The sequence below is a fragment of the Oryctolagus cuniculus genome, chromosome 7 (genome assembly GCF_964237555.1).
Source record: "Oryctolagus cuniculus chromosome 7, mOryCun1.1, whole genome shotgun sequence".
Taxonomy (NCBI): domain Eukaryota; kingdom Metazoa; phylum Chordata; class Mammalia; order Lagomorpha; family Leporidae; genus Oryctolagus; species Oryctolagus cuniculus.
Window position 1 is genome coordinate 102,186,645 of NC_091438.1, and position 22,874 is coordinate 102,209,518.

Below are 22,874 nucleotides of genomic sequence, written 5' to 3' on the forward strand. Positions count from 1 at the left end.
GGAGCAGCCACGACTAGAACTGGTGCCCATAGGGAATGCTAGTGCTGCAGGCAGAGGGTTAACCTACTGTGCCGCGGTGACAGCCCTGGGCCACCTTCTACTACTATCCCAGGCCATAGCAGAGAGCTGGATTGTAAGAGGAGCAGCCGGGACTAGAACTGGCGCCCGTATGGGATGCTGGTGCTTCAGGCCAGGGCTTTGACCCACTGCACCACAATGCCAGCCAGCCCCTCCAGGATGTTTTAAGTAACAAATTCAATTCTTTAATAGACACCCAGCTACTCAGTTTTTTTCTTGCTGTTGTGCTTCTTTTTCCTTTCAAGGAATTTGTCTATTTTTTAAGATGTTGGATATATTGGCCTAAATTTATTCATAATAATGTATACCCTAAATATGTAGTAGTGTTCCCTTTGTTTCTAGATTATGGTAATTTGTTTCTGCTCTTCTTCTTCTATCTAAAGATTTATCAATTTTACTGACCTTTTGAAGCAATTAAGTCTTAGTTTTTATTGCTTTTCCTTTGTTTTCTGTTTCATCCAGTTCCACTTTTTATTTCCTTGATTCTGCTTCTTCAGATTTAATTTTTTTTTTCTACTCTAGATTATTTTTAATTGTTTATAAATTCTATTTAAGTTATACAAGTTTCATGTATTTCATTTATACAAATTTAAGCACATAGTGATACTTTCCACCCTAATGCCCCTCCCACCCATGCTTCCATCCTTCTTCCTCCTCCCTCTCCTATTCCCACTCTTAATTTTTTACATAAATCTATTTTCCATTTACTTTGTAAGATTTTCAGTTTATAAGATTCAGCGTACTTAATAAGATTGATCCTATACTAATTTGAGTTCAACAAATAGTATGTAGGAAAAAGTACTGTCCCTCACCAGTAGAAACAGAGAGCTAGATTGAAGGACAGCCAAAACATGAACCAGTGCCCAAATGGGATGCAGGCACCACAAGTGGAGATTCAGCGTACTATGTCACAGTGCTGGCCCGTCTGTAAACTATCATTGAACCTCGAAATGTCAACTTCACTACAATATATTACCTTTTAGGTACTCTGTTATCACAGATCAGGGAAGATATATGGTATTTGTCTTTATGGGACTGGCGTATTCACCAAGTATAATGGTTTCCAGTTGCATCCATTTTGTTGCAAAAGACAAGGTTTCTTTTTTTTTTTTTTTAAACCCCTGAGTAGTATTCCATAGTATATATTTTTCTTTATCCAGTCTTCAGCTGATGGACATCAGGGTTGATTCCATATCTTAGCTATTGTGAAATGAGCTGCAATATTATCATGGGGTTACAGAAAACTCTTTTATAAGCTGATTTCAGTTCCCTTGGGTGAATTCCCAAGAGTGGGATTGCTGGGTCATATGGTCCTTTTTTTTTTTTTTTTTTAAGATTTATTTATTTATTTGAAAGTCAGAGTTACACAGAGAGCGAAGGAGAGGAAGAGAGCGAGGTCTTCCATCCACTGGTTCACTCCCCAGTTGGCCACAACGGCTGGAGGTGCACCAATCTGAAGCCAGGAGCCAGGAGCTTCTTCCAGGTCTCCCACGTGGGTGTAGGGGCCCAAGGACTTGGGCTGTCTTCTACTGCTTTCCCAGGCCACAAGCGGAGAGCTGGATCAGAAGTGGAGCAGCCGGGTCTCGAACTGGTGCCCATATGGGATGCAGCACTGCAGGCTGCGGCCTTACCCACTGTTCCACAGTGCTGGCCCTGGTCTGTATTTCTGAAGTATCTCCATACTGTCTTCCACAGTGGCTGTACCAATTTACATTCCACCAACATTTCCCCACCTTCCTGCCAGCATTTATTAACTGCTCATTTCTTATCTGGATTGTTTGTTGTTGTTAAGTTTCTTGAGCTCTTCATAGATTCTGGATATTAATCCTTTATCAGTTGCATAATTTTCTAGGTGGTGGGTACATCAAGTTTTATTCATTATACTGTTTTTAAAATTTGTGTATTTGATGGTGAGGGGCCAGCGCTGTTACATAGTAGGCTGAACCTCCACTTGTGGTACCTGCATCCCATTTGGGCACTGGTTCATGTTCTGGTTGTCCTTCTTCAATCCAGCTCTCTGTTAATGGCATTGGAAAGCAGTGGAAGATGGCCCAAGTGCTTGGGCCCTCGCACCTTTGTCAGGGACCCAGAAGAAGCTCCTGGCTTCTGGTTTCGGATTGACCCAGTTCTGGCCATTTTGGCCATTTTGGGAGCGAACCAGCGGATGGAAGACCTTTCTTTCTGTCTATCCCTCTGTCTGACTAACTCTACCTTTCAAATAAATAAAAATAATCTTTTAAAAAATTTTGTGTGTTTGAAATTTACACAGTAGTTAGTCATATAAAATAACACACACTTTTTAAATAATTTTTATTTAATGAATGCATTTTTACATAGATACAACTTTAGGAATATAGTGGTTCTTTTCCCCATTACCCCTCCCCCCAGCTCCCATCCCATCTCCCTCTCTCTCATCTCCTTGTTCTTTATGATTCATTTTTAGTATGACTTTATATACAGAGGACCAACTCTATGCTAATCATAGATGTCAACAATTTACACCCACACCCACACATAACATGTAGAGTACAGTTTAGGAAGAGAATTTGCAGTCAATTCTTATATTACAATTCAATAGGGACAGAGGTCCTACCTGGGGAGCAAGTGAACAGTGACTACTGTTGTTCCTTTAACAATTAACACTTGTTTTATGACGTCAGTGATCATCCGAGTCTCTTGCCATGGGCTGCCAAGGCTGTGGAAGCCTTTTGTGACCTTGGACTCCGTCAGTATTTGAACATGGCCATAAGCAAAGTGGATGTTCTCTTCTCTCTTCAGAGATGAGTGTCTCCTTCTTTGATGACCCTTTCTTTCCTCTGAGGTCTCACAGAGAGCCTCTGAACAACATACACTTTTACACAACCCAATTCCATAGTAATTTTTTTTTTACATCTGTGTTTTGTGTTTTGTTAATAAGGCAGAGGTACAGAGAGAAGGAGAGAGGGAGAGAGACAGAGAGAGAGAGAGAGAGATTGAGAGAAATCAGGATCTTATATCGCTGGTTCACTCCTCAGATGGCCGCAAGGCCTGGGCCTGGGCCAGACAAAGACCAGGAACAGGAGCTTCTTCCAGATTGCTCATGTGGGTGCAGGGGCTCAAGCATTTGAGCCATCTTCCTCTGCTTTTCCAGCTGCATTATCAGGGAGATGAATTGGAAGTGGAACAACTGAGACTTGAACTGACGCCCATATGGGATGCTTACGCTGCAGGCAGAGGCTTAACCTTCTGTGTCACAGTGCTGGCTCCTACATCTGTGTTTTTAACCCTGATAATTTCTATTTTATACGTTGGTAAACTACTTTTTTTTTTTTTTTTTTTGACAGGCAGAGTTAGACAATGAGAGAGACAGAGAGAAAGGTCTTCCTTTCTTTGGTTCACTCCCGCGCCACTACGGCCGGCGCACTGCCGATCCAAAGCCAGGAGCCAGGTGCTTTCTCCTGGTCTCCCATACGGGTCAGGGCCCAAGCACTTGGGCCATCCTCCACTGCCTTCCCAGGCTACAGCAGAGAGCTTGACTGGAAGAAGAGCAACCAGGACAGAATCCGGTGCCCCAACCGGGACTAGAACCTGGAGTGCTGGCGCCGCAGGTGGAGTATTAGCCTAGTGACCCACTGCGCCGGCCGGTAAACTACTTTTAGCATAGCTCTACAGAATTCCTCAATAATAAGTATTATTTATATATACCTTTTAGTGGTAGTTCACATTTGGTCAGGGAGCAATAGTGACATGAGTTTTTGATGCTATAAGCCCTGGAAGAAATTGGAATATGTCATAAATAATTAATGGGGAAAAGAATTAACAATAATTGATACATGTTCAGTAACAATATGATATTAATAATTATATTTTCTTTCATAATTCCTGTGAGACAAGTTTTGTTAGTAAAGATGTCTGAAATAGACATGATAAAATGTGGGTTCTCATTTAGTGTAACAGGTACCTTTATTGTATACAAATTTCTTGTGCTTTCCACATGCCTCCATCCCAAAATATCAGCTTGTTATTACACTGATCTTTATGTATAATTGTTTTAATATACTTATGTATAGGTATTAGGAATAGAATTGTGCATATCATGCAAATTATATAGCTTCTAAAATCTATCTTCTTTTTTAATGTTTTGTATTATTTTATCTTGCTTTTTTTATGTTTTCATTTTATTCTGGAGCTTTTCGTTGGTGACCAACCCAAAATAGAATAATGTAGCTTTTTTTAATAAGTAATATTTATTTATTTTTAATCTAATATTTGTGTTCCTATTTCATTTGGCTCCTTGGAATAGATCAATTATCATTCTAGTTGCTGGCTGATGTGTGGTTCTTGTTCCTATTTGAACACCTATACCAACGTATCAAAATAATAATAAAAGTAATAAGGATAAAATTTACAGTGATTTTACTCTCAATTGGGAAAAGTGATTTGTTTTTTACTTTTTTTAAACAATTTATTTATTTAAGAGGCAGAGTTAGAAAGAAAGGGAGAGACAGAGAGGTCTTGCATCTGCTGGTTCACTCCCCAAATGGCTGCAATGGTCAAGGCTGGCCTGATTTGAAGCCAGGAGCCAGGAGCTTCTTCTGGGTCTCCCACATGGGTGCAGGGGCGCAAGCACTTGAGCCATCTTGCACTGCTTTCCCAGGCCAATAGCTGGAAGCTGGATCGAAAGTGGAGCAGCCAGGTCTCAAACCGGTGCCCACAGGTATGCCAGCGCTGCAGGTGGAGGCTTAACCTACTATACCACAGCACTGGCCCCTTGTACTATGTTTTAAAAAGAAATGTCCAGCCACAAACAGAAACATATATGTTATTCACCTTTGCTGGAGAAGACCAGAGAAGCAGAGTATCAATTAGAAAAAAGGGAAAGAGGGAATTTGATAATTTATTTTAATATTAAATCATTATTTTGTTTGTTTGGAATGAGTACAAGTCTGGATTTCTGAGGCTTTGCTTGCTTCTATGATACCATTGTATCCCATTAATCATCCTGAATTGTGTTTCAGTGTCTTTAATGTAAACCTTTGACTATGCCTTTCCATTTAATTCTGTGATTTTAAAATGATAGTGACAGCAGGGCATAAACAGTATTTGCTTTAATCAATATCAGGTCTCTATATATAGTCTTACTTTTTTCAAGAATTGAAAGTCTGTACTTAAAATAGTTTGCCTATGACACTAATGTGATCTACCTTCTGGAGCTTTGTAATGAAAAAATGGACAGTCTTGTTATCTGCTTTAATAGAATAACACAATTTTGTGTGGCAGAGTAAGAAATAAAATAATATGTTAGGTAAAATAGGGAGTAGCTACCAGAGCTAGATATTCCTCTGAGATATTAATGGAATTCAAGACAACATAACTCTACAGGGGTTTGAATCACATCTGTGGTACTTATTAACTGTGGAATCCATGGTAAATTTTATATTCTCTTTGTGCCCCATTTCTCTCATGTATAAAACGGGAATAGAATAGCTCCTATGTCATAGAACTATGAAGTTTAAATGAGTTTATATGTAAAGAGATTGCCTAATAGCTGTAAGTGTTAGCTATTATTCTTACCAGCCTTTTCAGAGCTGTGGTGTATACCTTTGTTATAAAACTTACAATAGTCCATATAAATGTTGATTTCTGTGCCTTCACTGTTACTCTGTTGGGATAATGGTAGAGTCCATTCTTTGTCTTAGATATCTGCCAAAATATGGCAGTCATATACAATGACTAGTAAATATAGTGAATGACATTAAAGGGAGATCTAATATGTAAAATGTATATTACATAGTCAATTTTTGAATAAAATCATCTTTCATTCTGGTGATTTATTGTTCTAGAAATCATTTTCAGTAATTGAGCTAACTAGGTATTATAAGTCACTTACCTTTTTTTTTTTTTTTTTTTTGGTGTGGTGGTGGTGGAAATAGTGCCTCAATGTGTCTGGAGAATAAATGTGGATGTCCCCGAGGAAGCTAATCAGAATCTCTCATTCAGCACTTCTGAACGATGGTGGGAGCAGACAGATTTGACCAAATTAATTATATCGAACAACAAGCTTCAGTCACTTGCGGATGACCTCCGACTTCTACCTGCATTGACTGTTCTTGATGTAAGTTGACAGACTATAAATATGGGTTATTAGTTGAAGAGATATTCAAGCTTTGAGAAGCAGCAAACCTTTCAAGTTGAGTTGATAGAATACAGTTATAAATAACAAATTATTATGTTAGACACAGCATAATAGTTAAGAGCACAGCATTAGATCACTGGATTCTAATTCTGGCTGCCAATTATTATCTGTGTGTCTCCGGGAATGTTACATCTCTATGCCTTACTTCCACATTTATAAACAAGGATTAATTCTACCTATTTTTAAAAATTATTACTAGAATTAAATGAACTAATGCATACAAGCAGAATTACTATTTAACAAGTGGTTGCTTTTGCTCATCTTTATTTACTTTTTTGCAAACATCATTATTATTATGGATAGTAAAGCACATACAATATTTAGGACAGTTTTTTTTTTATTTTTATAACTTGCCTGCAATGTCATTAGCTTAAATTATTGAATTTAGGGGCCAGCGCTGTAGCACAGCAGATTAACGCCCTGGCCTGAAGCGCTGGCATCCTTTATGGGTGCCGGTTCGAGACCTGGCTGCTCCACTTCTGATCCAGCTCTCTGCTGTGGCCTGGGAAAGCAGTAGAAAATGGCCCAAGTCCTTGGGCCCCTGCACCTGCGTGGGAGACCTGGAAGAAGCTCTTGGCTCCTGGCTCCTGGCTTTGCATCTGCATGGCCAATTGGGGAGTGAACCATCAGATGGAAGACCTCTCTCTCAAAGACCTCTCTCTCTCTCTGCCTCTCCTCTCTCTGTGTAACTCTTTTGACTTTCAAATAAACTTAAATTTCAGTGTTTTTATTGAGGGATTTTTTTTTAAGATTTATGTATTTGTTTGAGAGGTCTTCCATCTGCTGGGTCACTCCTGAGATGGCCGCATCGGCTGGGGCTGCACTGATCTGAAGCCAGGAGCCAGGAGCTTCCTCCGGGCCTCCCACATGGGTGCAGGGGTCCAAGGACTTGGGCCTTCTTCTACTGCTTTCCCAGGCCACAGCAGAGAGCTGGATCAGAAGTGGAGCAGCCAGGACTCAAACCATTGCCCCTGTGAATGCCGGCACTGCAGGTGGCAGTCTTACCCATTATGCCACAGTCCAGTCCTGAGGGACTGTGTTTTTAATGTCTGGTTACTGTGTGTTGTGGTGAAGTGAATGAGTAGTAGTTCATTTCAGGATTTGCAGACTTTAAAAAATAATATCAAAAACCCTTCAACTCATGTATGAAAGGTTAGTTCTAAATAGTTGCATTTCTGGAGAAGTTTTTCTTTTCTTTATTTATAAAATGAATAGATTGGTTTTCTCAGAGGTTTTTTTTTTTTACCTTAAAGAACAGGAAGATTCTGTAAGCACATGCAAAAAGTCCCCCTTTCCCTTCTTGTGTCATTTTTTCATATGTTGACATACATCATATCATCAGAGGGCTGTTAGTTCCAGACTCCATGTCTCATTTAAATTCAAACTCTACTCATTGAGATAACATTTCTTTTTCTTTTTTTGTAATCTTTAAAATGTATGTTCTATCATTTTATAATTTCTGAAGAGCAATTTGGTTGATTTCAAACCATGTTTCTTTTTAAAATTTTCTTTAAAAATCTATTTTCATTTTATTTGAAAGACACACACACAGAGAAAGTTCATTTACTGGTTCACTCCCCAAATACCTGCAACACGCAGGGCTGAGCCAGGCCAGAGCCAGTCTCCCACATGGGTGGCAGGGACCCAAGTACTTGAACCAACATTCACCACTTCCCAGGATGTGCATTATCAGGAAGCTGGATCAGAAGCAGAGGTAGGACTCAGAATAGATGCCCCAATGTTACATGTAAGCATCTCAAGCAGTATTTTAACTACTACACCAAATGCCTGCCCCCACCCTTTCTTCTTTTAAACATTGAGCAAATTACTAACAGCCTAAATCATTGCTATTGAGTTAGAAGAATAGAGATTACTGGTGAATATTTTTGTATAATGGCAAAACAAATATATTGTTAATTATAAGCCTAAGAATATTGACTTCATTTTTTAAATAATTTTAGATACATGATAATCAGCTGACAACTCTTCCTTCTGCTATAAGAGAGTTAGAAAACCTTCAGAAACTTAATGTCAGGTAAGATGTAAACTTTTATTTTTAATGTTATTATGATATACATCTAATATTAAATTTTTTTCCAAAACATAAGAAATTATGTTTTCTCAAAACATAGTTATAGCAAAAGATTGTTTGTGTTATTTTATTACATTTTATTTTATTTGAAAGGCAGAGAGACCAAGAAAGAGAGAGACTGCTGATTCATCTATGCAATAGCCAGGGCTAGGCTGGGTGGAAGCCAATAGCTCAGAACTCAATGCTGTCTCTCATGAGAGTTGCAGTGACTCATTACCACTACTACCTCCCAGTTTCTGCATTAACAGGAAGCTAGATTGGACACTGAGTTGGGACTTGAACCCAGACATTCTAGTAGGGAATGTAGACTTCCCAAGGACATCTTAACGGTTACACCAAATGCCTTTCCTTATTTTTTATTTTACAATTGGCTATATGGGGACTAGTGTTTCTTTCAGCAGGTAAGATGCCACTTGGATTACCTGCAGCCCATATTGGAGTTCCTGCTTCAAATCTTGGCCTCTTTGTTTCCAATCCAGCTTCCTGTTAATGTGCGCCTTGGGAAGCAGTGCTAGATAGTTCAGTACTTGTGTCCCTGTCCCCCACATGGGAGACCTGAATTGAATTATAGACTCTTGGCTCTGGCTTGGTTCAGCTCTGGTTGTTATTGGCATTTGAGGAATGAACTACCAGCCGGCGCCGCGGCTCACTAGGCTAATCCTCCGCCTAGCGGCGCCGGCACACCGGGTTCTAGTCCCGGTTGGGGCACCGGATTCTGTCCCGGTTGCCCCTCTTCCAGGCCAGCCCTCTGCTGTGGCCAGGGAGTGCAGTGGAGGATGGCCCAGGTGCTTGGGCCCTGCACCCCATGGGAGACCAGGAAAAGCACCTGGCTCCTGGCTCCTGCCATCGGATCAGCGCGGTGCGCCGGCCGCGGCGGCCATTGGAGGGTGAACCAACGGCAAAGGAAGACCTTTCTCTCTCTCTCTCTCTCTCTCACTGTCTACTCTGCCTGTCAAAAAAAAAAAAAAAATGAACTAGCAGTTGAAGCATCTCTCTGTCTGCTTTAAAAATAATAGGAAAATAAAAATTAAAAAAAATATTTCCTTTATGTTTTTCTGGTTTTATGAATTTAATGCCAGTTGATTTTTTAAAAATGCTTTCTGTTGTATGAAATAATTTTTAATGGTCCTAAATTTAGAAAATACCACCTTTTATGTTACCCAGATAATCTAAAAAGTACCTAGATTTTGAACAGTAAAGAAGAAATGGAAAATAATTCTTTGACTATTGATGAAATATTTCATAAATTTTAATATTAGTAATTTTTAAAGTTTTAAAGACTCCTGGAGTTCCATAGGTGTGTTTTTGGCATTACTATGGATAGGTATCTGTGAGGCTAGGTGGCTAAGGCAACACCTTTTGCCCCCTAGTACACGCCCAGACTTTTTGAGCTAGAATAACTTTGTCTTGTTTGTGTTATGTAGACGCTGATTAGAAGAAAGGAGATTAGAGAAGGTTTCATTGAGAAGAAGAAATAAAAGATACTTAAAACATAGCTCGAAAAACTATTTTATAAAATAGATGTAGTTACAAAAATCTCTCTAACGTAATATATTTGTTTGTTTTCTGGAGGAAAGTTAGTTGGTTGTAGGGAATACAGTCCTTAAAAATAGCAGTCCTCATTTAGTGAATCAGCAAAAATAATAGCACAAAAAGAAATGCTAATTGTTTAGGACCACATTGGAGCTTCTTCTACACATATTTCTGAAAATTCTAAAACCCAGATGTAGTATAAAAAAAAAATGAGGGTCTGTTAAGTCCTTTTTTACATTGCAAAGTAAAATCAAGAATTGATTATCAACACGCAATCAAAAACTCACAAATTACTTAAATTTAGTTGTTTCATTGTTGTTTTGCTTTGGAACTTCAATTTGCTTACTTTAGATTACTGTTATTTTAATGAAAGTATATTTTGGGATTTTAATTTTGAAATATACTTAAAATTAGTAACCATATTTCATTTTGTAGTGATTCTATGTATTTGGTTATCAAAAAAGTCTTTGAGGAATATTTATGTTGTCACCAACTTATTCAAAATTTATTTTTTCAATCAATAGCCATAACAAACTGAAAATACTTCCTGAAGAAATTACAAATCTAAGAAATCTGAAGAGTTTGTATCTTCAGCATAATGAACTAGCTGTCATACCAGAGGGATTTGAACAACTTTCCAGTCTAGAAGATTTAGTAAGCTGTCATTTCTTGTGTGTATTTTTGTACAATTTGTTGCTGGTAGGATTTTTCATCATGTTGAGGAATTGTATAGATAATGGAAACAGTGAGGATATGGACAACTTATTTTGTGACTAGATCAAGTCATTGTAGACTTGTTTCTCCTACATTAGTTGATCTACTTTATGTTTTAATTTCAGAGTAGAGGTTCGGAAAGGGTTAGTGAGGAAGACTTTGTTAGTCCAAGTTTCTTTATTTCTTGTCTTTAGTACTTTGACACCCATTCTAGTTTTCTCCTTCATATGTCACATATGGCCCTACTGTCCAGTTGAGTGTCCAGATAATCCTTTCAGTGCCTGCATTGTCTTCCCTATTTTTCAAATGGCCTCACTTCTTGGAAAATTTTTCATTCCATTTTTTTCAGTTATCCTAGAGATAACCATGCTGCAACACAAGTACTATTTTAATCATGCAATTAGGAACAAACAAAAAATCTGTAGGCACTTTGCTTTATTCTTTACATATGGCAAAGTGGGTAGTTTTATTCTCTAATACACAAATAAATTAAGGTTTACTTGAAAAAAAGGAAATTTGACAAAAATCATACAACTAATTATAGCAAAATCAGTGTTTGGATGTAAGTCAATCTGCCTACAAAGTACATCTCTCTCTTTTATTTTTTTTCCCACTTTGCCATCAGGGGATTAAGATTCCATTATAAGGTATACTTTTTTCTATAGTTACAAAATAAGGTTTGGAAAATATATTTACAAATATTTCTATTTTTTAAAATAAGGTTTGGCAAAGATAGATAAAATGAACCATGGAGGGAGGAGACATCATCTTTTTGTTCAAACATTCGTTAAATTTTATAAAAATTAGAAAGCAATGATTTATTTAAAAATAAAAAAGGTAGTCTAGTTAGTTGAAAACTGAAAGGAATCCTTGTAATAAACAGTTTCCTGTTTCCCCTGTAAGAGTTCCCAGAAAATTATTTGCATAATGAAAGGATGATTCATTTGAATTGTGTTCATAAAGGCACAGTATGACTTTTAAAAATCAGCTAATACAACATTTTTACATTTTTTATCTTTTCAATTACTTCAGAGTTTAATGTGTTTAATGTTAGACTAATTGAAAGTTTTCAGAGAACAATTCCTTAAAGCCACTTTTCTTTTTCATTATTGCCACTGCCTCTATCTAGCACTTTCTGATAGTAGAGCATTTTTTAAAAAAAGTTCTCTTATCACTGTTTAAGGGAAAAAAGGAAAGAACTGAAGATCAAAAGAAATGATGTATAAAGATTCATTAAGTAAGCTTGAATGAGTAAAAACAGCACACTTCTGATCTTAGTTAAAACAATCTTGCTGAGATTAGCAGAATCAGAGTATTTTTTTCTTCAAAAATTGAAATGGCCATTTTTTAGCTCTATTTTTATTCCAAGATTTTTTTTAGGATTTATTTATTTATTTGAAAGGTAGGGTGACATACAGAGAGAGGAAGAGATAAGGATTTTTCCATCCACTGGTCCAATCATCACATGCCTGTAACAGCCAGGGCTGAGCTAGGTGAAAGCCAAGAGCATGGAATTGCATACAGATCCTGGGTGTCAGGGGCTGAAGTATTTGGCCTATGTTCTGTGGCCTATGTTCTATGTTCCTCAGTGTAGGGAGTACCTGGAACTCAAACCAGCATTCTGATGCAGACTGTGGGTGCCACCAGTGGTGGCTTAATCTGCTACGCCACAGCTCCAGCCCCAGAAATTTTTCTTACAGATATTTTTCAACTCACATTATGGTTGCTCCTGTAATGTGCTTAATTTTATAGTAGGTGCTCAATAAGTATTAGATGAACAAATTATTTTATGCATTAAAAACATCATATATAATATTTCATGACTTAGTTTTAAAAGAAACTTTTAATTAAAACCATTTGAAGTTAGAATTCATTCCAATGCCTATGTATTACATTGGTGCACAATAGTAGGGCTTAAGATAATGAAAAATAATATTGACATGACTGATGCTCTGTGAAAATTTTGGTGTATGAAGGTTGCAAAGCTTCGCACCTGTGAAGTAATCTCTTTTATGTAAAATTTATTCAAAATTCTGAAATCCCCTTTAGTAATTATTTATTTCTTTTTCTATTCACTCATATACTTATTTATTCTGTCTTTCTCTTTTTGAAGGATCTTTCAAACAATCGTCTTACAACGATTTCCGCTGGATTTTCTTCTCTGTCCGGTCTGGTGCGAATCAATCTTTCCAGCAATCATTTGAAGAGTTTGCCAGCAGAAATCAGTAGAATGAAAAGTAAATCTCTATTTTGTTAACAACATAAAGTTGAATGTGGTGCAAATTGCATTTAGAATAATAGTTTTGAATATGGTTACATAAAAATAAAGGAATAAATAATTTTCGTGATAGTAAGTGCAGACAGTAGCAAGTAGTCATTGTTGTCTAACAATTCCCTAAAGAATTACCACTGAAGAAATGTTTAGGAATACAAAAAAGAGGAAAAGAAAATACAATTATGAATTGTAGTAAAATGATATACTTGAGAAATTAAGGTTTTGAGCTATGCTATATTTTTATTCATCCCTTAAATATTTACCAAGAGTTTATTTCCTTCTCAGGGATGAATCTACCTGTAATATGTGGTTATATTATAGCTATACCCTCCTCATGGTCCCAAAGTAATAATGTTGAGAAATAATCTTGTTTTATCTGAGAGCTAAGATTGTTAATCCTTTTCCAAAAAACAAAGTGTCAAAAATTTATTTGTTCTTTTAAAATTTACCATTAAATAATCATATTTAAAGTATTGTAGAGCAACTATTAAGGGATAAAAATTAAGGTATATTTTTAAAAAGATTTATTAACTTTTTGAAAGGCAGAGAGAAAGAGGGAGACAGCACGTGAGCAAGCGAGCTTCCATCTGCTGGTTCACCCCAAAGATGACTGCAACAGCTGGACTGGGCCAGGCTAATGTCAGGAGCCAAGAGCTCCATCTAGTTTTCCACATGGGTGGCAGGAACTCCAGTACGTGGGCTATCACCCACTGCTTCTCAGGCACATGGGCAGGGAGCTGGATCAGAAGTGGAGTAGGCAGAACTCAGCCAACACTTTGATGTGGGATCTAGGGATCCCAAGAAGAGGCTTAATGCACTGCACCATAACATCTGCTCCCTTAAGAAGGCACATTTTCATACCTTTTATTTACTTACTTAATTTTAATATAAATATTATCCCCTTTTACTATGCATTGATTCAACATTTACTTGAGTAATTGTGCTATATCAACAGATTTTAAAAATATTCATTTATTTATTTTGAAAGAGTTACAGAGAGAGAGAGAGAGAGAGAGTAAGAGCGAACATCCATCTGCTGGTTCACTCCCCAGTTGACTGAAATGACCAGCACTGGGCCAGGCCAAAGTTAGGAGCCAGAAGCTTCATCCAGGTCTCCCAAGTGGGTGGAGGGGCCAAAACACCTGGGCCATCTTCTGCTTTTCCTAGGCCATTAGCAGGAGCTGGAGTGGAATCAGAACAGCTGGGACTCAAACCAGCGCTATATGGGATGCAGGTGTCACAGGAGGCAGGTTTACCCACTATGCCACAATGCTGGCAGTACCTTTTAAATAAGCATATTTTGTCATCTCTCATCTTAGAATTCAGAGATTAAAATCTTACAGTTTTGTGGCCGGCACCATGGCTCACTTGGTTAATCCTCCGCTTGCGGTGCCGGCATCCCATATGGGCACTGGGTTCTAGTCCCGGTTGCTCCTCTTCCAGTCCAGCTCTCTGCTGTGGCCTGGGAAGGCAATGGAGGATGACCCAAGTACTTGGGCTGCTGTACCCGCATGGGAGACCAGGAAGAAGCACCTGGCTCCTGGCTTCAGATCAGTGCAGCTCCGGCCGTAGTGGCCATTTAGGGGTAAACCAACGCAAGGAAGACCTTTCTGTCTCTCTCTCACACTGTCTATAACTCTACCTGTCAAATAAATTTAAAAAAAAACTTATAGTTTTTTTTGTTGTTGTCGTTTGTTTTGGTTTGCCTTTTTTTTTTTTATTTAAAGGTGAGCTATTACTATTTCTTGGTTGATGGCTGCACTGTGTTTCAGCTGTAGACTTATCTGGTCCTTTTTTCATAATTGTATGTAAGCTTTCTTCATTGTTTTAAACCTTTGTAACAGAAGCCATAGAAGTGATTTTCTACTGTTGTTCCAGATAATTTTGAGGTGAATTTGTAAAACTGTTTTACTTTAATGAATGTCATTTATAAAATGAATATACAAATTAAATCTGTAATAAATCAGTTTGGTACTTTAGGGGAACCTTTATACAGGATACAAGTATAAGGGGTCTTGAAAACGGTCACAGGGCTGCAAGCATTTGGTGCAGTGGTTAAGCTGCTGCTTGAGATAGCCACATCCTGCATTTTAGAATGCCTGCATTTGAGTACAGGCTCTGCTCTCCATCCCAGTTTCTTGCTAATGGAAATCCTGGGAAGCAGCAGGTAATGGCTGAAGTAACTGGGTACCTGCCACTCATGCACTCGTATGAGACACAGATTGAGTTCCTGACTCCTGGGTTCAGCCTACCTAGCTTTGGCTGTTGTGGGCATTTGGGGAGTGAACCTATAGTGTGTGTGTGTGTGTCTTTCAAAGAAAAAGTTCTTTTTTTTTTTTTTTAAGATTTATTTTTTATTTATTTGAAAGAATTACAGAGAAAGGTAGAGACAGAGAAAGAGGTCTTTCATCTGCTGGTTCACTCTCCAGATGGCTGCAACAGCCAGAGCTCAGCTGATCCGAAGCCAGGAGCCAGGAGCTTCTTCCAAGTCTCCCATGTGGGTGCGGGGGCCCAAGGACTTGGGCCATCTTCTACTGCTATCCCAGGCCATAGCAGAGAGCTATGGAAGAGGAGCAGGGACTAGAACTGTTCCCCCTTTGGGATGCGGGCACTTCAGGCCAGGGCTTTTATGTTATGAAAATACTATTCAGATATCTCAAAAATATCTTTTTAAATTCATTTTTTATACAGTTTTTGAAGATTTATTTATTTGAGAGGCAGAGTTACAGACAGAGAAAGGGAGAGACAGAGAGAAAGGTCTTCCATCCACTGGTTCACTCCCCAAATGTCCACAATGGCCAGAGCTGGGCCAATCCTAAGCCAAGGAACCAGGAGCTTCTTCCAGATCTCCCATGTGGGTGCAGGGGCCCAGACTTGGGCCATCTTCCACTGCTTTCCCAGGCCATAGTAGAGAGCTGGATCAGAAGAGGAGCAGCCAGGATTAGAACTGGTTCCCTTTTTTTTTTTTTTTTTTTGTAAAGATTTATTTATTTATTGAAAGTCAGTTACACTGAGAGAGGAGAGGCAGAGGCAGAAAGAGAGAGAGAGAGAGGTCTTCCATCACTGGTCACTCCCCAACTGGCCGCAACAGTTGCAGCTGTGCCAATCCGGAGCCAGGAGCTTCTTCAGGGGCCCCATGTGGGTGCAGGGGCCCAAGGACTTGGGTCATCTTCTACTGCTTTCCCAGGCCGTAGCAGAGAGCTGGATTGGAAGTGGAGCAGCTGGGATTAGAACCTGTGCCCATATGGGATGCTAGCACCATAGGCAGAGGCTTAGCCCACTATACCACAGCGCTGGCCCCCTACAATTCATTTAAGTGTAAGATTCTGCTTGTCAATGTCATTTTTCCATAAAGCTGTTATAATGAAGAACTAAACATAAAATATATCTGGAATGAGGATATAAGAAACATGGGTTCTTTTTCATTAATGTGGGTAGAAATACCTTGAGACGTTGGAACAAGCAGAGAAATTGATAGAAAAATACTGTTTATAGCCATTTTTCTAACACCCTGTATAATAAATGATCAGATGTCTTCTATTTCTTAGGAATGATAATGATGCTTTTAATCTATCATTAGAAGAATATATATAGATATTTGACTATTAATGATCATATCCCAAAACAATATTTTAGATTTATATGGTCCTGTGTAACCCAAAATACATTTGTGAACATCGAGTTAGAGCATTGGGAGTGAGTTTATAAATGGAAGAATCTATGATACAGATTAAGATAAAAATTGCTTATTAGTTTTAGGGAGGGAAAACCTTTATTTTTTTCCATTTTTGTTTTCTGTTCTGCCTTTTAAGAAAGAAGGAAAGGAATAAGAGAGATTCTATAATAAGCCATGCTTTGGGAGGCTGGTGTTGTGGCTTAGCACGTAAAGCTGCCTGCATCTCATATGGGCATTCATGTTCATGTCTCAGCTTCTCAACTTCAGATCCGGCTCCCTGCTAATGGCATGGGAAAAGCTGTGGAGGGTGGCCCAACTGTTTGGGCCTCTACCACCCACATGGGAGACTTGGATGAAGCTCCTGGCTCCTGGGCCTAGACCTGGCTGTTGGGGTCATTTGGCGACTGAGCCATAAGATGGAAGATCTCTCTGTCTCTCCCTCTTTTTCTTTGACTTTGACTCTCAAAATAAATAAATCTTTTTTTTTTTAAAGACATTCTTCTTGAGCTATAGTATACTTTCTTATTAGGAATGTTAGCTTAGGTGTTAGGAAAAGCGTTTAAGTCAAAAAGTAGAAAGGGAGGAAAGAATACAGGGAGAATGAAGAGGAGGCTATATGGATGAATGGAAGAATGGGAAGGAATATATAGAACTCCAAAACTTTTTCTCAAAAAATTAACTCACCTAAAATAGATGTGTCAAAGCTACCAGTAGCCAGTTACTTGGCATCATTTATACAACTAGAATGCAAGGGTTTTGTATGTGTTAAATTACATTAGGTATCTCTTTTTTTCTTTAAAAAAATTATTTATTTATTTATTTGAGTGGTAGAGTTACAGAGAGAGAGAGAGAGAGAGACAAAGAGAAAAAGATCTTCCATCCTTTAGTTCGCTCCCCAGGTGGAGGATAGCCTATTGAGCCACGGCGCTGGCTGAAAACTTTTTTTTTTTTTTAATCTATTACAAAGATAATCTGGGAAAGCAGATCTGGAGAAGCAGGTTAAGCTACCATTTTGCTATGCCTGCATCCCATGTGATCACTGGTTCAAGTCTCAGCTGTTCCACTTTCGATCCACCTCCCTGCTAATGCACCTGGAAAAGCAGCTTGAAGATGTCCGAGTGGTTGGGCCTCTGCTACCCATATCCACATGGGCAAACCGTATGGAGTTCCAGGCTCTTGGTTTCAAGCTGTTGTGTCCATTTGGGGATGAACCAGTGGATGGAAGATCTCTTTCTCTGTCTTTCCCCTTCTCTCTCTGTAACTCTTACCTTTCAAATAAGTAAATAACTCTTTTTTTGTTTGTTTTTGTTTTTGTTTTTTGACAGGCAGAGTGGACAGTGAGAGAGAGAGACAGAGAGAAAAGTCTTCCTTTGCTTCCTTTGCCGTTGGTTCACCCTCCAATGGCTGCCACGGCCGGCGCACCGCGCTGATCCGATGGCAGGAGCCAGGTACTTACTTATCCTGGTCTCCCATGGGGTGCAGGGCCCAAGCACTTGGGCCATCCTCTACTGCACTCCCCGGCCACAGCAGAGAGCTGGCCTGGAAGAGGGGCAACCGGGACAGAATCCGGCACCCCGACTGGGACTAGAACCCGGTGTGCTGGCGCTGCAAGGTGGAGGATTAGCCTAGTGAGCCGTGGCTCCAGCCAGTAAATAACTCTTTAAAAAAATAAAAATAATCTAGACTGTTTTTAAGTATTAACTTTGATATCATTATTTGTCTTTATAATTAAATGTAAAATACTAACTTTATTTGGTTCAACGATATTCAAGTATTCTTTATTGTATTGGTTTACAATGGCACAGATAATCATGTTGACTTCTTACACCTTCTTTATACTTGCATACAGTAATACAGTAATATTTTTTGTATTTTTGTTTTCATTGAATGTATATTACAGAATTAAGACATCTGGATTGTAGTTCTAATCTCTTGGAAAGTATACCTCCTGAATTGGCTGGCATGGAATCACTCGAATTGCTTTATTTGCGGAGGAATAAACTACGTTTTCTACCAGAATTTCCTTCTTGTAAACTATTAAAGGTATTATTTAGTTGAGTATTAAGTAATTGTATATTTTTCAAAACTTAATTTAAAAATGAACGTTTTAAAAAGGTATTAGCCTTGTTTTATATGGGCAACATATTCCTAATTGTTCTATGTACTGTGTTTTTCCTATGTTAATATTTTCAACAATTTTAATTTAGCTCCTAACATGTGGTAGTTAGTAGTGGTACTGTTAGTAATAGATTTTTTTACTTTTTTTTTTTAAGGTTTATTCATTTATTTGAAAGGTAGAGTTACACAGAAAAAGGAGAGGCAGAGAGAGGTCTTACATCTGCTGGTTCACTCCCCATTTTGCTGCAGTGGCTGGAGCTGCACCGATCTGAAGCCAGGAGCCAGGAGCTTCTTCTGGGTCTCCCACATGGGTGCAGGGGCCCAAAGACTTCTACTGATTTCCCAGGCCATAGCAGAGAGCTGGATCAGAAGTGGAACAGCCAGGTCTCGAACCAACATCCATATGGGATGCCAGCACTTCAGGCCAGGGTGTTAACCCACTGTGCCACAGTGCTGGCCCCATATAATAGATTTTTTTTAAAAAGAAATGATTAATTTGAAAAAATATTTGTCTAGGCCGGCGCCACGGCTCAATAGGCTAATCCTCCGCCATGTGGCGCCAGCACACCGGGTTCTAGTCCCAGTTGGGGCGCCGGATTCTGTCCCGGTTGCCCCTCTTCCAGGCCAGCTCTCTGCTGTGGCCCGGGAGTGCAGTGGAGGATGGCCCAAGTGCTTGAGCCCTGCACCTCATGGGAGACCAGGAGAAGCACCTGGCTCCTGCCTTCGGAACAGTGCGGTGTGCTGGCCGCAGTGCGCCGGCCGCGGCGGCCACTGGAGGGTGAACCAACGGTAAAGGAAGACCTTTCTCTCTGTCTCTCTCTCTCACTGTCCACTCTGCCTGTCAAAAAAATAAATAAAAAATTTAAAAAAAATTGTCTAATAGACAAATCTGTTAAGTAGTTTATAACTGGAGAACTAGTAGGTGGTGAGACCAAAATGGTAAATTGGGACCATACTGTAGGAGATCTAGAATACCAGTAAAGAATATGTAACTAATTCTGTAAACTGCCACCTCTCACATTTCCTGATCATAATTAGGTCTATTTAAAATTAATTATTTTCTTTGAATTTTAACTATGTAACATTAATAATGTGTTTTAAATTTGCCATGTATTACTGTTTGTCATATATACTTTTATGTGCTGGTGTTAAAAGATTTTCTTTTAGGCCGGCGCCATGGCTCACTTGGCTAATCCTCCCCCTGCGGTGCTGGCATCCCAGGTTCTAGTCTCGGTTGGGGCGCCGGATTCTGTCCCAGTTGCTCCTCTTCCAGGCCAGCTCTCTGCTGTGGCCTGGGAGTGCAGTAGAGGATGGCCCAAGTGCTTAGGCCCTGCACCCGCGTGGGAGACCAGGAGGAAGCACCTGTCTCCTGGCTTCGGATCGGTGTAGTCGCCGGCCGCAGTGTACCAGCCATAGCGGCCATTTGTGGGGTGAACCAATGGAAAAGGAAGACCTTTCTCTCTGTCTCTCTCTCTCTCACTAACTCTGCCTGTCAAAAAAAAAGATTTTCTTTTAAACAGAATGGTGACTGATAACGAAAGAGTTTTCATTTAGTAAAATTAATTTTCTGATAATTATTGGTTCTCTTAATGAGAAATCAATATTTATAACAATCACTAATAAAAATATTAAATGAACTGATTATGATACAAGTAATGTTTTTAAACTGATATTGATTTGAAACTAATTTTTCATCAGTACAATTTTTGGATCTGTATTTTTATTAATTTTATAAATGCAACTACTAAAGCAATTTTTCTGGTTTTTTTTAAGATTTATTTTTATGTTATTCAAAATGCAGAGTGAGAGAGAGAGAAAGAGAAAGAGATCTTCCATCTTCTGGTTCATTCTTCAAATGGCTACAACAGCCAGGGCTGGGCAAGGCTAATGCTAGTAACCAGGAATTCTCTCTGGGTCTCCTACATGGGTGTCAGGAGCCCAAGTACTTGGGCCATCTTCCATTACCTTCCCATGTGCATTAGCAGGGAGCTAAATTGGAAGGAGAGCAGCCAGAACATGAATTGTTGGATACTGGTATCACAGGCAGCAGTTAATTCACTGTGCCACAATGCTGACCCCTCTGCCTTGGCTTTTTAAACTTAATATTTAAATTTCCTGAAGATTCTTGAGCATTTTTATTTTTCACATTTTTCTTTAGATGTAAGCCAGCTATAATGTAATTGAAATTTATGGTTTTTTTCTATGTGTTTTTCAATTATTTGAAATTACCAGACTCACAATTTTAGCTTCATTATCTAGTATATGAATATAGAAACACACATATATGACTTTGGTTTTTTAGGAACTGCATGTAGGTGAAAACCAGATTGAAATGTTAGCAGCAGACCATCTTAAACACCTGAGTTCTATCCTTGTGCTAGAACTGAGGGATAACAAGTTGAAATCTGTTCCAGATGAAATTTCACTGCTACAGTCTTTGGAAAGGCTTGACCTAAGCAACAATGATATTAGTAGGTAAGTTCAAAAACTAATGAATAGGAAGTGTGTCTGTGTTTGGTTATAATTCATAAGTTAGAATATTTGTAAGTCATAAGAAGTCAATATTTAAAAATTGAATTCACTCAGTATTTATGAGCAGCTATTATACACAAAGAAAAATGAGTTAAAATTTGTCCATGGCACAACTTAATAGAAGCTAATGCTAATAGAAGCAAATGAATTTCTAATTAATCTACTAGAATTGAACTCTAGGAGTGCTGAATTTTTATCTGTTTTGTTCACTGCTTTATTTTCAATTCCTAGATTGGTGCCTTGTCATATAGCAGGTCCCTGATAACTATTTGTTGAATTTGTTAAATGAATGTAAATCTGTAAGAGAGATATAACATGCTTTAGGGGCTTAAAACATTTACAGGAATCACAACTTATTGAGCGAAATAGGGTAGGCTTCTTAAAAGTCACTTTTTTAGATGATTGCCAACATTGGGATTAGGGTGAATTGCTTAGAGCAAAAAATTTAAGACGACACTTACTTTCAGGTTCTTACCTTACCCTAGACCCACCATGTAATTTTAAAAGAAAGATTAGGATTTTTAACTTTATATGGAAGGTGGTAAAAATGATCTACTTGGCAGGTGGAAACAGCATCAATAAAGATAGGGAAATTCTAAGTGTACAGAGACTTTGTGAGGATTTAGGGCTTGCAAAGTAAGTTGAATCTATGATAATGAGTCATTTTCTGTGGGTGAGAGATAGGAAGCTATTATAAGATTTTAAACAGAACCAACTTAATCATAATACTATTAAAAACAATAAATTGTTCATAATAGAAGTGGCTTAAAGGTAGACAGTCTAAAGCTTTATTAGATAAGCTGTCTTTATAACTAAGGAGTACTTGCTATTTTCAATTTATTGTACTAAGAGCTGTGCAGAGTTCTCTTTTATGTAATGAGAATTTGAACTGGGGTGGCAATGGGAATAGGAAGAAGAGGACAGATAGTCTGGTTTTTTGTTTTTTTTTGTTTGTTTGTTTTTGTTTTTGTTTTGTTTTTTTGACAGGCAGAGTGGACAGTGAGAGAGAGAGACAGAGAGAAAGGTCTTCCTTTGCCGTTGGTTCACCCTCCAATTCCTAGAAGACTTATGCATCTAGTCTTCCAATTAACAATTTGGAACCCCTGTTTTATAAGATAAAGCCTAGACATTTTAGCAAAACACTCAGGGGTGTCTCACATCAGACTTCATTCATTTTCTATCATCTTCCACTCTTACAGGTATCCTGCTCTGACTACATTGAACTATAAGTATACCAAAGCTTTATTTTTTCCTTTACCCTAGAATGTCATTTTCCTGCTTCACTGCCTAATAGAATCTCATTATTGCTAAACCTAATCCAGGTTTTGTTATTCCCTCTCTCCCTACCCCAGCTAGTTTCTCTTTCTCTACTATCACAGCAACTTTACTTGTTTAGCATTTCTCTTATTATATCTGTAATGTTTTTTACTGTTTGAGACTCAGAGAAATAGCTCTCATTGGCTGGGGCTGGTTCACTCCCCAGACGTCCACAATGACTGGGGCTTGGCCAAGACCAGAGCTAGGAGGCAAGAATGCAATCCAAATCTCCCATGTCAGTGGCAGGAACCCAAATACTTGATGTATCACTGCTGCCTTTAAAGATCTGCATGAGCAGGAAGCTGGAATCAGGAACTAAGAGTCTGAAACCAAAAACCAGGCACTCCCATGTGGGATGTGGGTG

At 38.6% G+C, this 22,874-nt stretch overlaps 1 protein-coding gene across 2 annotated transcripts in view; it reads left to right on the plus strand.

The window, feature by feature from the left end:
• LRRC40 (leucine rich repeat containing 40) overlaps positions 1-22,874 on the plus strand; it is a 54,879-nt gene that overhangs the window by 5,554 nt on the left and 26,451 nt on the right. For both annotated transcript variants that reach the window (XM_051857622.2, XM_070078279.1), the window contains exons 2-7: positions 5,991-6,172; positions 8,215-8,288; positions 10,403-10,532; positions 12,706-12,829; positions 18,444-18,586; positions 20,964-21,136. In XM_051857622.2, coding sequence (XP_051713582.1) covers positions 5,991-6,172; positions 8,215-8,288; positions 10,403-10,532; positions 12,706-12,829; positions 18,444-18,586; positions 20,964-21,136 — 826 coding nt within the window. The remainder of the gene's footprint in view (positions 1-5,990; positions 6,173-8,214; positions 8,289-10,402; positions 10,533-12,705; positions 12,830-18,443; positions 18,587-20,963; positions 21,137-22,874) is intronic.